Source organism: Rhincodon typus, chromosome 13 (genome assembly GCF_021869965.1).
Source record: "Rhincodon typus isolate 14 chromosome 13, sRhiTyp1.1, whole genome shotgun sequence".
NCBI lineage: Eukaryota > Metazoa > Chordata > Chondrichthyes > Orectolobiformes > Rhincodontidae > Rhincodon > Rhincodon typus.
The window spans coordinates 24,014,548-24,029,681 of record NC_063344.1 but is presented as its reverse complement, the minus strand read 5'-3'; the positions used below and the strand labels follow the sequence as shown (position 1 = coordinate 24,029,681).

Sequence of the window (15,134 nt, the reverse complement as noted above, 5' to 3'; positions counted from 1 at the left end):
TGACGTGGATTAGTTGGACCAAAGGGTATATTTCCATGCTGTATGACTCTAGGACTCTAAATACAGATTTTGTGTAGATCACATCACAGCCTAATTACTAGGCTATTTTTAATTTGAAAATTCTTTTGAAGAAACATTCAAAACACAGCTTCACCACAGCCCACAACAACAGTATAATTAGGACTTTTAAATCTTACAGCTGCATTGAACAAAAACACAAGCAAATATAGTGCACTATTAAACTATATATTTTCTCCTTTTGCCTAATAATTTTTCATGTGGCCTCATTGCTGAGTAATGCAGCCTTAAAATAACTTCTTTCAGTTTTTAGTCCAGGACAGGGGTTACATGGTAGCGCAGTGGTTAACCCTGTTGCCTCACAGTGCCAGGGATTTGGGTTTGATTCCAGCCTTGAGTGACTGTCTGTGTCGAGTTTGCACATTCTCCCCATGTTTGCATGGGTTTCTACTTGGTGCTCCATTTTGCTCCCACAGTCCAAAGATGTGGAGATTAGATAGAGTGGCCATGCTAAATTGTCTATAGTGCCCAGGGATGTGCAGACTAGGTGGAGTAGCCATGGTAAATGTGCAGTTATGGGAACAGACTTGGAGGGGGTGGGTCTGAAGGGATCCTCTTCGGAGGATCAGTGCAAACGTCATGGGCCAAATGGCCATTTCAGCACTGTAGGGCTAATATGAATGTAGCTTAACTTTGACTAAATACTTAGTGAATGATTAATAATCAAAACCAATTCTATTTCATTTCCATGTTTTAGATCGGAGATTCAACTGTTGCATACAAATATTTTGCAACCATTACGCACATATACTTTTTCACCTTAGATTCTATCCATGAAGTTCCAAATAGCATTTCATATGCCATTTGCTAATTATCTAAAAAATCATTAAATGTAGCATCTGAAATCTCAAGAGAAAATGGTGGAAATACTCAGCAATTTAAACAATTTTTTTGTTTTCTGACCATCTTTTCCTTGATAATCCATGATTATTTAGTTCCCGTCAAACATATGAATGTTTCAGTTGCTAGAATCAGTTCTGAGTTTTTCTATATACACCATGAGGGATTTGTGAAGACTATACATAGGCCTGAGCACTGATGCCAATGCTGTATCCTCATGCTTGTTTGATATTGTGAGCCTAGTCATTGCTGTGCCTCTCAAAAAAGACATGAATATTCGTGACATGTCACTATATCATGTCGATCTAGGTGCATTCCAATTTTCTGAATCTGTACTAGTTGATTCATTAAAATATTACAAGCAATTTAGAAATATTGATTAGAATGGCTGTGTCATGCATTACAGTTCTTGGCAATTCAAGTACCTTTCTCAGTTTAAAACTTAGTGCAATCAGGAAACAAATCAGAGAGACCAATATGGAAATGTATAAAATAGTGTCTATGTTACTTCAAGCTCAGACTTTTTAATGTAAATATTGCCATGAAAATACTTCATATTTAATAATTTTGTGGACTTGAATTTGAAGGATTGTGGATATGTGTGGATTTTTTTAAGGTCAACGAAAAGACAGATCAGATTTGTTTTTTTTAAACAAGGAATTTCTTGGAATTCACATTTTTGCAGATAATTGCTGGTCTTGGTTGCTTGAACTCACTTTAGGGGAAACACCTGACTATTTTATGATTGGGTTTTACAAGTGTTCTGTTTGAACAATTTTTGCAAGTTTGGAGTTTGTTTTGTGGATGTTCAATTGAGGAAAGTTTTGCCACAGAATAAGCTGCTCAGCTGGGATCTCCTGTGTCTTATATACCTTTGCTTCGAGATCAGGGTGAAACCTGATTGTTCTTCTGAAATGTAACTGAAAGAACTTCTCAATATTGTATTCCCTGAGGTAGCTGTGTCTGCGAAGGCTTCAAAGAGAACCATTTGTGATTATTCACCTGACCACATATAAAAGACCACCAGATCAACAGACTTCAGAACATACACCTCATCCTTTTTTGCCTTCAAGAGTAACCACATTGACCAGAAAGTGAATCTCTGCAGACAGAAATCCATTATTTTTGTTTTAGTGTGTATTTTTTTGGGTTAGTTAAAGGGATAAACATCGATATTTTCATGTTACAAATTGTATTTGCTAACCAATTCTGCACCTTCAGTGAATGGGTCTAGTTTTATAATAAATGAATAATTTTATTAAATTTCTTATTTAATTTACGGAAGAAATATTTTTAATGGATGTCTTCATTATAAGTCTAACATGGAGAAAGCATATGATTGACAATATTGGAGCTTGAGTATAAGATTTATAATTTTTTATTGTATCCTGTGAAGAGGTGGGGCTTGGAAAAGATACTGCACTCTTCCCATATCAGTTGTAACAACATTGTTAAGCAGTTTACAATCTAAGTGGCTAATTTACTTCTATTTCCCTTATCTACAATGGTTTGATTAACTGCTTTTATAACACTTTGAAGACAATCTACAAGCAGGGATTTTTGCAAGTCAAGATCTTGGTTAAATTAACTCTGAAGGAACAATGGTATGGTACAGATGACATGATGTTTGCTGCATGTCATCTCCAGGAGAAATGCAAATTGTATTCAACATTTATTGAGCAGATTAAAGCTTTCACACAATTAGTCTTGAGATTCAATGGAAGATCTTGGTGGTATATGGCTGTTCAGAAAATTTCATCATTGTAAGACAATTCCACGATAGCATGCTTGCTTTTGTCCTGAATGGTGGAGAATCTTCTGATGCTTTCCCTGTCACAGGATTAAAACAAGGCTGTGTGGTGGATTTTATTCTATTCAATGTGGTGCTCTCTGCCATGTTTGCTGAGGCTTTTATGTTCACGAATGTGGCAATTAGATCACATTGCATATAGCATAGAAAGCAAAGTCTTCAGTTTAAGGAGATGACAAGCCAGAAACAAAGTATTTGAAACTGTGGTTCACGACTTTCTTTACACTGACGATGAAATACCTTCTTGGCATGGGCCACTTCTAATCTACCTGTGATAACTTATCGCACTTTCAGCACCAAACCACTGAAGTCATGTACCAATCTGCCACCCACAGGAACAATAATGTGAAGCTATTACAGTCAATGATTAAAAGCAGGTAACAGATTTATCTACCTCATCAACACCATCTCCAGAGCAGTTCACAGTTATGATGAAGTCAACTCCAGAATAATTAAGGCCAGTATTGTTTTTGTACTTAGTACATCATTAAAATCCAGTTGTACTTCACTCAACAAGGTGTACCAGTTTCAAAGGTTTTTACCGTGAATCTAGTGTAAAAGAACATGTTCTCCTCAGTTCGGTGCTTTTATTTGATCACAGTCTTGTGGAGTATTCAACAACTCATAGAGTCATACAGCATGGAAACACACTCTTCAGTCCAACTCATCCATGCTGAACTAGCTCCTAAACTGAACTCGTTCCACTTGCTTGTGTTTGGCCCATTACCCACTAATCCTTTCCTATCACTGTACATGTTCAAATGTCTTCTAAATGTTGTAATTACAGCTGCCTCTACCACTTCCTCTGGCAGCTTATTCCATATATGCTCCACCCTCTGTATGATTAGGTAGCATTTCAGGTCCCTTTTAAATCTTTCCCTTCTCACCCTGAAAACATGTACAAACAGATTCAAGAACAGCTTCTTCCCTGCTGTTATCAGACATTTGAATGGTCCTCTCAAATACTCATTCTGATCTCTCTCTCTCTCTCCACATTCTCTGTTGCTGTAACCCCCTGTATTCTGCACTCTGTTCTGCTACCCTGATGTACTTTTTATGGTACAATCTGCCTGCATAGCAAGTGAAACAATACTTTTCACTGTACCTCGGTACATGTGAAAAAGTTAAATCAATCAATTAAATATGCCCTCCAGTTCCATGGGAATATGTAGAATCATCCACAAGAAATTATGGATTTCTGTATTTAGAAGCATACATATGGACTCCAGAATTTGCTCTGGATGGATGTATAAATTGAAACCATCAGATGCAGAACCTTAAAAAAATTGCCTTTAAAAATCCAGGTCTATGATAAGGGATAAAGGTGACATTTTCAGGAGGGCAGCCTAGTGGTGCGCCACAGGAATCAATGCTGGGGCCACAATTATTTACCAGTTGTTACTGACTTGGATGAGGAAAGTGAATGAACTATTGCAAAGTTTGAGGTTGACACTAAAATATGTGGGAAGGCAAGTGGTGAGGATATACAAGTTAAGCAAGTGGGCAAAAACTTGGGAGATGCAATATAATGTGGAAAAATGTGAAGTTATACAATTTGAGAGGAAGAGTAGAGGAGCTGAATATTACTTAAATAGAGAAAGACTGCAGAAAACTACAGAACAAAGGGATTTGAGAGTCCTCATCCACAAATCACACACAGCTAGCTTACAAGTTTAGTAGGTTACAAGGAAGGCAAATGGAAGGTTCGCCTTTATTTCAAAGGGAATGGAGTATAAAAATACAGAGTATTTGTTAAAACTATACAAGGCACTTGGCAGACCATTGCTGGAATACTCTCTCAAATAGGACGGCCCCAAACGTTGATACTTACCTTGACCCTCCCCACCCTGCACGCTGAATCTGACCTGCAACTGTAACCTTAAAATCGTTCCCCAGTCATTTCGCCAACCACACTGCAACCTAGTCAGAACCCTTAACTTCTGAATATATTCCTAACTCTAAATCTTCACCCAAATTCCAAGGCCACCCCAAGCCAAAATGTAACACTAAATTAATCTCAAATCTATAAAATTATCATCTTAATCATAATTAGAGAAGCTGACTTTGCACTCCTTAGAGAAAGAAAGGTTGAGAGGTGGTTCGATACATGTCTTCAAAATTATGTGTTGTAGACAGAGTAGATGGAGAGAAACTGCTCCAATTTGCAGAAAAGTCAAGAACCAAAAGGACGAAGATTTAAGGTGATTGGCAAAAATAAGACGATTTGAGGAAACAATAGCTCTGTCCAGTTATCTCCCCATAATTTTGCATCTTTCCCTGCTTCGAATCTTTACATAAAGTCTTCTGTGTCCTGGTTATTTAAAACAGAAGGCAGGCTTGAAGAGTATTCTTAGGATAATGGTCATAAAAGGGTTTCAGATATAACAGTATCCTGCATCTCCCAGGAACAAAGAGCAGATTATTGGCAGGCACCATAAAATAGTTTTTGGATACCTGGATATAAATCTTAAAACAAGACCCTGGCAGAGGCTCTGAGATCAGCGTTGGCAATAGCATTTTTCAACTTGCCACTAAACAGGAGATGGAGAAGAATTAAATTCCAAACTGCACAAATGGATAATGCACTAGGAAGTTAATGGACTAACAATTTTGCAGCTAGGAGATGGTCTTATTGGTGGAGACAGTGACCTGCCTATTTCATGAGTATGCATGACCCAGCAGACCAATAGACCTAGCTCAGTATTGTTCTCTTCAGTAGCTGGACAACTGTAAAAACTGATTTTTCTAAGCTTTAGCCAAAACTGCAAAATCATGCATTACAAAGATTGACAAGCAAAAAACAAGGCTATTTCATGAAAGGCTCCTGCAGCTCTTTAAATATGCCTTCAGGATCCTGAATGAACCCATTCACTGAGCAGAAGCAATTGCATTCTGGAGGTGAATAGAAACAGGTAATTATGTCCAACCTGTCAAGATTCAATAGGGTTATATGAGAATCACTAAGGAACATCATAAACTATGTGTAGCCACAAAACTCATTGCAATGCTGGCGTATATGGGTGTTGTATTCATCATATATTGGAGGCAAAGAAAGAGTGAATAATCCAATATTGGTCATATTAAAAGACCTGCAAGATGAGAATTTAATTTTAAAAATTATGTAGTATCATAACTTCAGAATGACCCAAGGTAGTTTAAAACCAATGAAGATCTTTTGAAGTGTTGAGATTGCTATAATTTACGAAAGAAAGCAGCTAATTTAAACACAAGCTTGCACAGCTATGTTAGTTACCAGATCATATTTTTAGTGATATTGAAAGATAAACATTGATCACAACCATGGTCATAATCTTTTAAATAGCCCAAATGGGTCTTATAGGTGCACATGAGAGAGGGGTGAGAAAGGAGACCAAGCCGCAATTTAACATGTGGAAGGCAGCAATTCTAATGGTGTAACACTCCCTGTAGTGTCCGGCTGAATCTTTGCCCTCATGGTCCTGGTAACCGACTCCGAAGTGTCTGTGGGACCAACTGAGCCGCAAGTTCCTGCAGGGATAGGGGAAGGAGCAGGGGATAGTTGTTGTGGATACTGGGGGAAGGTGGGCGTGTTTGGAGGTAGGAGGCGAGGCCAGAGCCCACATGCTGCCTGTTCCTACACAAACTTGCGGCGTGTGTCTGCTTCCAGCAGAGAGTGTGACAGCGGCGGGCTGTGCAGTAACAGGAGGGTGCAGCTTGCATTGCTGTCAGTGTATGTGTGTGTCTCTCGGTGTTCTCGCTGCGATGTCGAGCGGGCTGTGGATGTTGCTGCCCGGGTTACTGTGCTCCGTCTTGCCGGTGGGCAGCGGGCGGCGGCTGGGGAGCGGCCCGGCGGCACCGAGTGTCTCCCGGGCCAGGTGCACTTCGCGCTGCCTCGCGCTGCACATCGCACACCTGAGCGCGAGCTTCAGGAGCCTGCAGGTAAGGGGGATCCACTGAGAGTGGGGCACGGGATGGGGATCCACTGAGAGTGGGGCACGGGGAGTTCACTGAGTGTTGAGCATGGGGGATCCACTGAGAGTGGGGTAAGGGGAGAGATCCACTGAGTGGGACATGGGGGTGAGATCTACTGAGAGTGGGGCATGAGATCCACTGAGAAGAGGGTATATGGAATTAAATCCTATTGGAGCATGGGAAATGCCAGATCCTACCAAGACTGGGGCATTGGGGCAGATCTCAGTGAGACTGGGTCATGGAGAGGGCTATTGGTGTTTTTCTTGGAAAGAAGGATGAGAAGAGGTTTGGTACAAGTTTTCAAAATCATGGCAGGCCTGGACAGAGTAAATAACAAGGAATTGTGCCCACTCAAAAATTGGGCGAGGAACCAGGTGCACAGATTTAATGTGTTCTGCAAAAAAAAACAAATGTTAAGTGAGAACAAATGTGCAGGGTTACAGGGAAAAGGCAGGAAATTGTCAACAAATCAAAATGCTCAGAAAGCTAAATACGTTAATAGGCCAAATGGCCTTCTTCTGTACCGTGGCTATTCTGTACTTATGTGAAATTCTCACTGAGGGAGAAGATCCCACCCAGACTGGACGTGGAGACGGTGTGTATCCTACTGAGACTTCAGTATGCAGAATGGAGACTACCTGAGACTGACAAAGATGGGCAATGGCTTCCCCCGATTCCCAACTCCACCCCCTGATAATGGGACGAATAGAAGGATGAACCCTAAAGGTGAATAGGGAAATACCTGAAATAGGAGTGGAAGACCCTAGAAATTGGGCGCAGCAGTGTTTCAGCCATCCTACCTATGTAAACACAGAGTTGGTCAGAGGCACCAGGTGGATCCAGCCCCTACAGGTGACCACTTAGGACAGGTTTTAGTCTCTGAGTTAATACAGCCAATTTGAGACATCTGCATTTTCAGACACACTTCCAAACATCAATGAGCATTATCTCAATGTTTGAATTTATGTTCATTTTCAAAAGGTTTCCTTGTAATATTGTACAAGTTTTATCTCTTAAGGAAGAAAATTCCTGTTGAAATTTCCAATTGATACCTTTAAGCCAGAATTCCTTTAATGTTAACACATGGTACCCCATATTTGTAGCAACCTGTGTAGCTTTTATCTTCAATAACTTTCCTAGTTATTATTCTGCAGCTAATTCAATGCTTTTGAAATCTAGTCATCCATTTAAGATTAATATGAAGATGAAAGTTTCTCGTAGCCCATTCATTTTTCAGCACCTGCTTGACTTTTAACAGCTGCTGACATTCAAGTATAGTACTGAAAGTTATGACTAGAGTTTCCGGTGCTACCGAATTTTCACCTCAAGTCTAGTATCATGTTTGTCCCATAGATTTCAAAAGCATCTGAAAATTTAAGTAGGGATAAATGTTTGTTTTTGTGTAGCCAGTGGACTATGCATGAGTAGGAAAGAACGTGCATTTACCTAACATTTTTCATATCTTGAGGGTATCCCAAAGTGCTTTACAAAAATTAGTTGGGTTTGAAGTGTAGTCACAAGTGAGAATAAGAAAAATGACTGTTTAGACACTGTTGCTTGAAGAACACATATTGGCCAGGATACTGGAAAATCTTAACTATTGTTCTTTAAGTTTGGACATTTGGGCATTTCACATTCACTTGAGCATTCAAATAGAATAGATTCCCTACAGTGTGGAAACAGGCCATTTGACCCATCAAGCCCATTCCAACCCTGTGAACAGCATCCCACCGAGGCACCTGACCCCTGTGTTTCCCAAGGCTAATCCACCTAGCTTGCACATCCCTGGACACTATGGGCAATTTAGCATGACCAATCCCCCTAACCTGCATATCTTTGGATTGTGGGAGGAAACTCACCCAGGTCCTTGGTGCTTTGAGGCAGCAGTGCTAATCACTGAGGCACTGTGATTCCCTATAAGCATCAGCTTAATCTTACATGGGAAATACGTCAGTTTTGATAATGCAACAATCAGCACTAAAAGCACTCCCTGTTGAAGTGTTTGCATAGATTATGTCTCTCTGTCCTCAAATGGTATTTGAATTAGATCTTTCTGTAGAGATAGGAGTATAAGGGGCCTTGAATCCAAAAACAGATGGATGAGACCCAAAAAGGCTGACGGGGGTCAGCAGACTGATACTCAACAAATCTACTCTAAATGCTGCCACTCAATGGAACACCCCCTCATAATGTTGGTGACCTTGTTTCCACATACCTGGGTAATCCTCACGGTGTTTAAAACCCTATTTTTCCCCTAGGTCCAGTTCCTGGGCAGCTACTGCTCACGCAAAAACAGAAATTGCTGGAAAACACTCAGCAGTTCCGGCAGCATCTGTGGAGAGAAGGCAGAGTCAATGTTTTGGGTCCAGTGACCTTTCTTCACTACTGCTCAATTCTTCCATATAAAAGGTCGCTTTCTTAATTCCCCACTTTCTGGCACTTTCACGGAAGCCAACCTTCCATCCATGGACTCCATTTATATGGCTCGTTGCCATGGAAAGGCTGCCAACATCATCAAAAACCTATCGCACCCCGGTAATGCTCTCCTAGAGCAATTTCCATCAAGCAGAAGATACAGAAGCTTGAACACATGCACCAGCAGGTTCAAGAACAGCTTCTTCCCGCCAATATTAGACTGAAGAGTGGACTGTCTAACTTCAAATAATGCTAATCTTGTTGATCTTGCCTAGTGTATGCCCTGTGTGACATAACCTGCACGACTTTGTCTAACTTTTTTCTTCACCCTATGATCTGTATATCCTTGCTTATTATGACCTGCGAGTACTACTCATAAACAATGCTTTTCTCTGTTCTTAGGTATACGTGACAATAAGTAAATCAAATCAAATCACTGCTCAAGACATTGCAATCATCCACCCAATGTACTAACAAGATCTGAAGGCCCTAGAACCAAAGCCACTTTTTAGTGTCGTTTTTTTTTTCAGGAAATAGAACTATCTTCTATACGTGTCCAGACATCTGACATCCTCTCCCAGTTTCCAGACTTTGAGATCTCTCCAAGTACAATCATCTCTACTGCATTCCTCCCAAACCTGGGGACCATGCCTGTAATTGCACTCCTCAGAAGCTCCATCTCCAGTGTTGCCAGATCTTAGAAATCTTCAATCATGTACCTCAAGAATCTCACACGACATGGTGAGACAACCCAAGCATCCCCTACACCGCACTAATTTTTGCATGTCTGCCATCCTCGTACTAACACCTTAAGACCGCAGCACGAACCCCACAATTTCCCTCACGTCACCAGTATTAAATGCCACAATCTCTAATTTGTTAATTGTTGCCTATCACCTTCCTTTGTATCTCAAGCTTTATACATGATAACAGATAAAAATGCAAGGGCCAATTCTCCACTGTTATGCAGTCAGCAGGGAGTAGTGCCCACACAGTACACATTGCAGGCATAAAGCTTGTGATTCTACATGTATCAATGTTAAATGAGTAGAAAAATATGGGCTGTGCATTTGCAACATGCTGTCCGAGAGCATAGAATTAGCCCTTAAAGAAACATATCATAATAATAATAATTAAGGCTACTGACATTGCTTCTGTGGAAAACTCAACAGAATCATGCAATTTAATCTGCCAAAATACTATTTTAAAATCTCAGAATACCATGACATCAAAACAAAATTTGACGTACTCCATTACTATAAACCAGTGGCACTAATAACCCACTGTATTTTACATGGCTTAACACCCTGGAATTCACCAGTAACAACTTCTTTTTCTGTCCACTTTTTTGACTATGTGGTTGTTCATGGGGTCAATAATGGTCATCTCCATGAACGTATAATTGTATGGTTGAGTGAAATATCATCCTGTATTTGACCGCATATTCTTGTTCAGGAGATAAACTTTCAATTTAGTGAAGCCTTCTGTGCTGCCATGATTCCTGTTGGAGCCATGATATTTCAAATAAATTTGTTTATAAATATTTCTCAAATACCTGCTCATTTTTAAACATGGATAATCAGCACTGCTTTAAAAATAATATGGCTTTAGGACCATTTGTCAACTTGTACAGAAAAAAGGCGCATGTACAAGAATAATATCAATACAGTGCTGTGTTGTTTATCTGTTTAACTTACCAGTGAAATTCTGAAATTGTTTTGTAAAAATTGACAAGTAAGAATTCATCAGGAGAAACCTATATAGAATCATACATGTAAGTGAAAGGATGAAAGCAAATTGGGCACTCTAAACTGGGTCAGTTTAAATTGTTAATTGTACTCTGAGAAAGTTTGCTGATATGTACTAATGTTGATAATGGAATGTTAGGAGATCATTTGATTGTAATAATGCAAGAGCTTCTTGTTAAATTTCACAGTGTTGTTTGAAACTTATTACAGTTTAGATTGAAATAAGCTGGAACATGTGTTAGTCAAGCAATGCATCACAAATAGCATTCGAAGTATGGTTTAAATACTACCCTCCAGAGTATGTTTGTATTGCCATGATAGGGTTGATTTAACAAATCTGTAAAAGAGCATGGAGCTTTTTATGTCATGTGTACATGTCAAGAATCAGACTGGGAGGTTAGTGTGCCCCAGAGGAGTTTCTGTCCATTAATTTTAGTTTTGCAGGGTCAAATGAGCACCAGAACTTGATTCTTGATAGGTTCTCCCGAGGCACAAAATACATTGCTGGGAGCAGGGACCTGGGATCTATAAAATCTACCGTTGCATTTCTAGAATTTAATCCACAACTACATTTTCACTTTAGAAAGGTAGAAATAAAGTTATTTAGAACATGAATGCTGGCATGGACCTATTGGACAGAATGGTCTGTTTTTGTAGTGGAAGTACAATTAAATAAGGTGACTGTAAAAAGTGTCAACCAGCAATATGATCCTAGAAAGCAGAAATGATAGTAGTAGCTGTTTTTGATACTTGTGCCTGAACTTTGTATGTGGAGCAGATTTGAATACAGATAATGGTGTTTTTTATAAACATTAGCTTTTATTTTCTGTATGTCATTGATAATGTTTGAAAGGTGTATACATGTCATTCACCAGCATGCTTTATATAAATAAACTAAAATTATACAAAAAAACTATTATGTGAAGATGCCATCAAAATATTTTAATAATCTGAAGGCCCAATATTAGCATGGAAAAAGATATTGGTGTCTGCTTGAGGTGAACACTACACCTCACTGATCTAGTCACTGATCCCCTCAGAACAGATGGGAAGAGGTCAGTGGGTGGCAGTGTAATGTCAGGTGACAGGAAGCCATTGTATGGACCAAAGGAAAGACCATCAATGCACCGTTAAGTTATAGGAAGTTGGTTTTGGCAAAGTCACAACAGCTTTTTTGGTCAGGCACTGGTTAAAATAACAGTCCAAGTCCATCAGCAGAATTCCATTTTGTTATGTTCTTATATTTAAAGAAGAACCCCAGTGGCTTCATTTGGGTGCCCCTGAGGACTGTTTATGTTGTGCTGCTATAGGAAGGATGTTGTTAAATGAGAAAGGGTGCAGATAAAGATTCCAAGAATGCTGCTGGTACTGTAAGGCTTGAGTTGTTAGGAGAGGCTAACGTTTCTCCCCTGCAGCGTTGGAAGCTGAGGGGTGACCTTATAGAGGTTTATGAAATCATGAGGGGTATGGATAAGGTGACTAGCCAAGGTCTTTTTCCAAGAGTAGGCGAATCCAAAACTAGAGAGCATAGGTTTAAGATGAGAGGGGAAAGATTTAAAATGGACCCTAGGGGCAACTTTTTCACACAGAGGAAATGGTAGAGGCTGTTACAACTACAACATTTAAAAGAGGTTTGGACAGCTACATGAATAGGAAACGTTTACAGGGATATGGACCAAGCAGGCAAATGGGACCAGTTAAGTTTGGGATACCTGGTCGGCAAAGATGAGTTGGACCGATGGGTCTGTTTCTATGTTGTATGACTCTATTACTCTATCACTCTATGTTCAGGAGAACATGTTAAAATAGAAGACAATGGGAACAAAACAGTTTGTGACTGATAGGTTTCTCAGCCAATTTTTGCTAGCCACTGGGTAGGCAGCCTTAAAATCACACCTTTAATTGAGTTGTCTATCTGGGAAAATAATCTCACTCTTGATTTTTATTAAAAACTTTAGTCTGTTATTTTGAAAGTAATTCTAGATTTTTACAATCTTCCTACAGCAATTACAAATAATTTCATTGCTTATGGCAAAGTTTGTCATTTTTAGAAGTTAGTCAGGTATGGAACTGTTTCAGAGTTCTTTCAATTAAAGAGTCATTCATTTTGATTGGACAACTGTACATTAAAGAAATGTGGCAGAAGGAAACCATAAAAACTATAAAGGCCTGAAATTCTGTTGAGCCAGTTGACAAAGGAGACCTTTAAAAATGATGGTGGAACTCAGATGCAAAAGTCCCACCTCTATTTCTGGCAGATTCCATTTTTGCTGGCAGGGAGAATGGACAGGGATGAGAAGCATGGAATGAAATTCAAACTCAGTGGGGTGATTTGATTGCTGAATAAAGATACACTGAATTTTCATTGTTCTCGCTGTCTTAACTCACAGCATGGGAGCCTTGCTTTTACGAAAGACAAATAAACATAGATTTATGGTCTGTTAAGTGTCTCGATTTAAATGATTTTCTAGCCCTTTAAATTTGGGTTAAAAAATGTCTGTCCCTTTCAGTTAGAACATACAAAACTACAACACTGTTGGAGTGCATCAATTGACAGGCCATCTATTGTTGCAATTACAGCAGACTCAATTGTTTAGTTTATTGAGCATATAATAAATACTTGGTTCCATTTCAAAACTTCTAGAACCACCTATCTCAATAGGGGACAGTTTTAAGAGGTTACTAAATGATTGGTTGTCTTTGATGTGTTTAGTAAAACAGATGTTTGCTTGTATTTGTAATAGATTGACCACATCAGACAATTTACATTTTTGAATGGGTTTCATAAATTAGTGTTTTTTCTAGTACAAAGTGTGTTAGAGTTAGAACTCTATTAGATTCTTGGGAGTTTATTTTCATCTTCAAAAGCTTATGAGGTCTGCCCATTGTGGATATTGGATGAGTGGTTATGGAGGAAACTTGGGAGGCACAGAAGGGGCATAATGAGTGTCAGGGCATAGAGGGGCCATGGAGAATATGAAATAGCATAGAGCTGGCATGGGCTATATGAAAATGCATAAGCAGTATTGGAAGATGCAAGCACTTTGGCGGCATGGTGGCTCAGTGGTTAGCACTGCTGCCTCACAGCGCCAGAAGCCAGGTTCGATTCCACACTTAGGCAATTGTCTGTGTTGAGTTGATAGTCCTTTATTCATTCATGGGATTAGGGTGTTGCTGGCTAGGCAGTGTTTATTGTCCATCCCTAATTGCCCAGAGTGCAGTTAAGAGTCAATCACATTGTTGTGGGTCTGGAGTCACGTGTAGGCCAGACTGGGTAAGGATGGCAGTTTCCTTCCCTAAAGAACATTATGTTCAAGTCCCTGCTGCTCCAGTGGTGTGTCATAACATCTCTGAACAGGTTGATTGGGTAAAATATATTAGCATCACTCTGCAACGCAAACTAGCTAACCAGCCCCACACTCTGCCCTAACAAGTACGCATTGTTCTCCATCTTCAATCAATCCTTTTTTGTTCATACCATACCTTGAATTCCTATAACTTTGATTTTAACCAGTCGCCTTTTGTTTAAAGCTTTGTCAGATTTTTGTTTTCTTGGGCTGTTACTTTAAAGAATTCATGTTGATTATTCAATCAGGATTATTTCTGTATTCATATTGATTGCTGTTAATTATTATTAAGCATATGTACCTTCAAGTTTACACAGACAATTGATGGCTCTTTTTATATGGGATTACATTAAGATTATTCTGTGTGTAGTTAACTGCATCTCATTTTGTTAGAATATGAGCACCACACTGATCTCTTTCTAATTTATTGGTGCTTCCTTATGTTCAATAGCTCCTTCATAATGATTGTCAATGCCTTACAAATCTCCTCAGTAGACACCTTTAACATGCCGGGATATATATTGTCTATCCCTAGGGATTTATTGTGTTTGAACCTTTTAAGGCTGACTAAAACTTCAATCTCAGGAGAAATATAGCAGTGGATTGATTCGATTTAGTGTGGTACTGAACATTAAAAACCAGATGCTTTCTGCATTATATATTAGCATTGGTAATTCTATATGGCACAAGTAAGAAAAAAGAGGTTTATCCCACGAAGTCTGTGCAGTGAAGGAATGGGGAAATAATTTGGCCCCTTGAGGATCCACATTTAGATTAGCCATGTGTTTGTGTGAGAGGGCTAAATATCTCAGTCGCCTAGCATGTGGTTTAGATATCACAGGCTTGTGAGTATGATTCACGTTTCGGTTGAGGTGTAATGAAACAAAGAACTGCAGATGTCTGAAAGGGAAAAAAAAATAGAAAGTGCAGCAGAAACTCAGCAGG

At 39.4% G+C, this 15,134-nt stretch overlaps 1 protein-coding gene across 1 annotated transcript in view; it reads left to right on the top strand.

Moving 5' to 3' along the window:
- The first annotated feature begins 6,469 nt into the window (after positions 1–6,469).
- Positions 6,470–15,134, top strand: part of anos1b (anosmin 1b) — a 135,415-nt gene continuing 126,750 nt past the window's right edge. The window contains exon 1 of the mRNA XM_048604656.1: positions 6,470–6,646. Within this exon, the coding sequence (XP_048460613.1) occupies positions 6,470–6,646 (177 nt within the window). The remainder of the gene's footprint in view (positions 6,647–15,134) is intronic.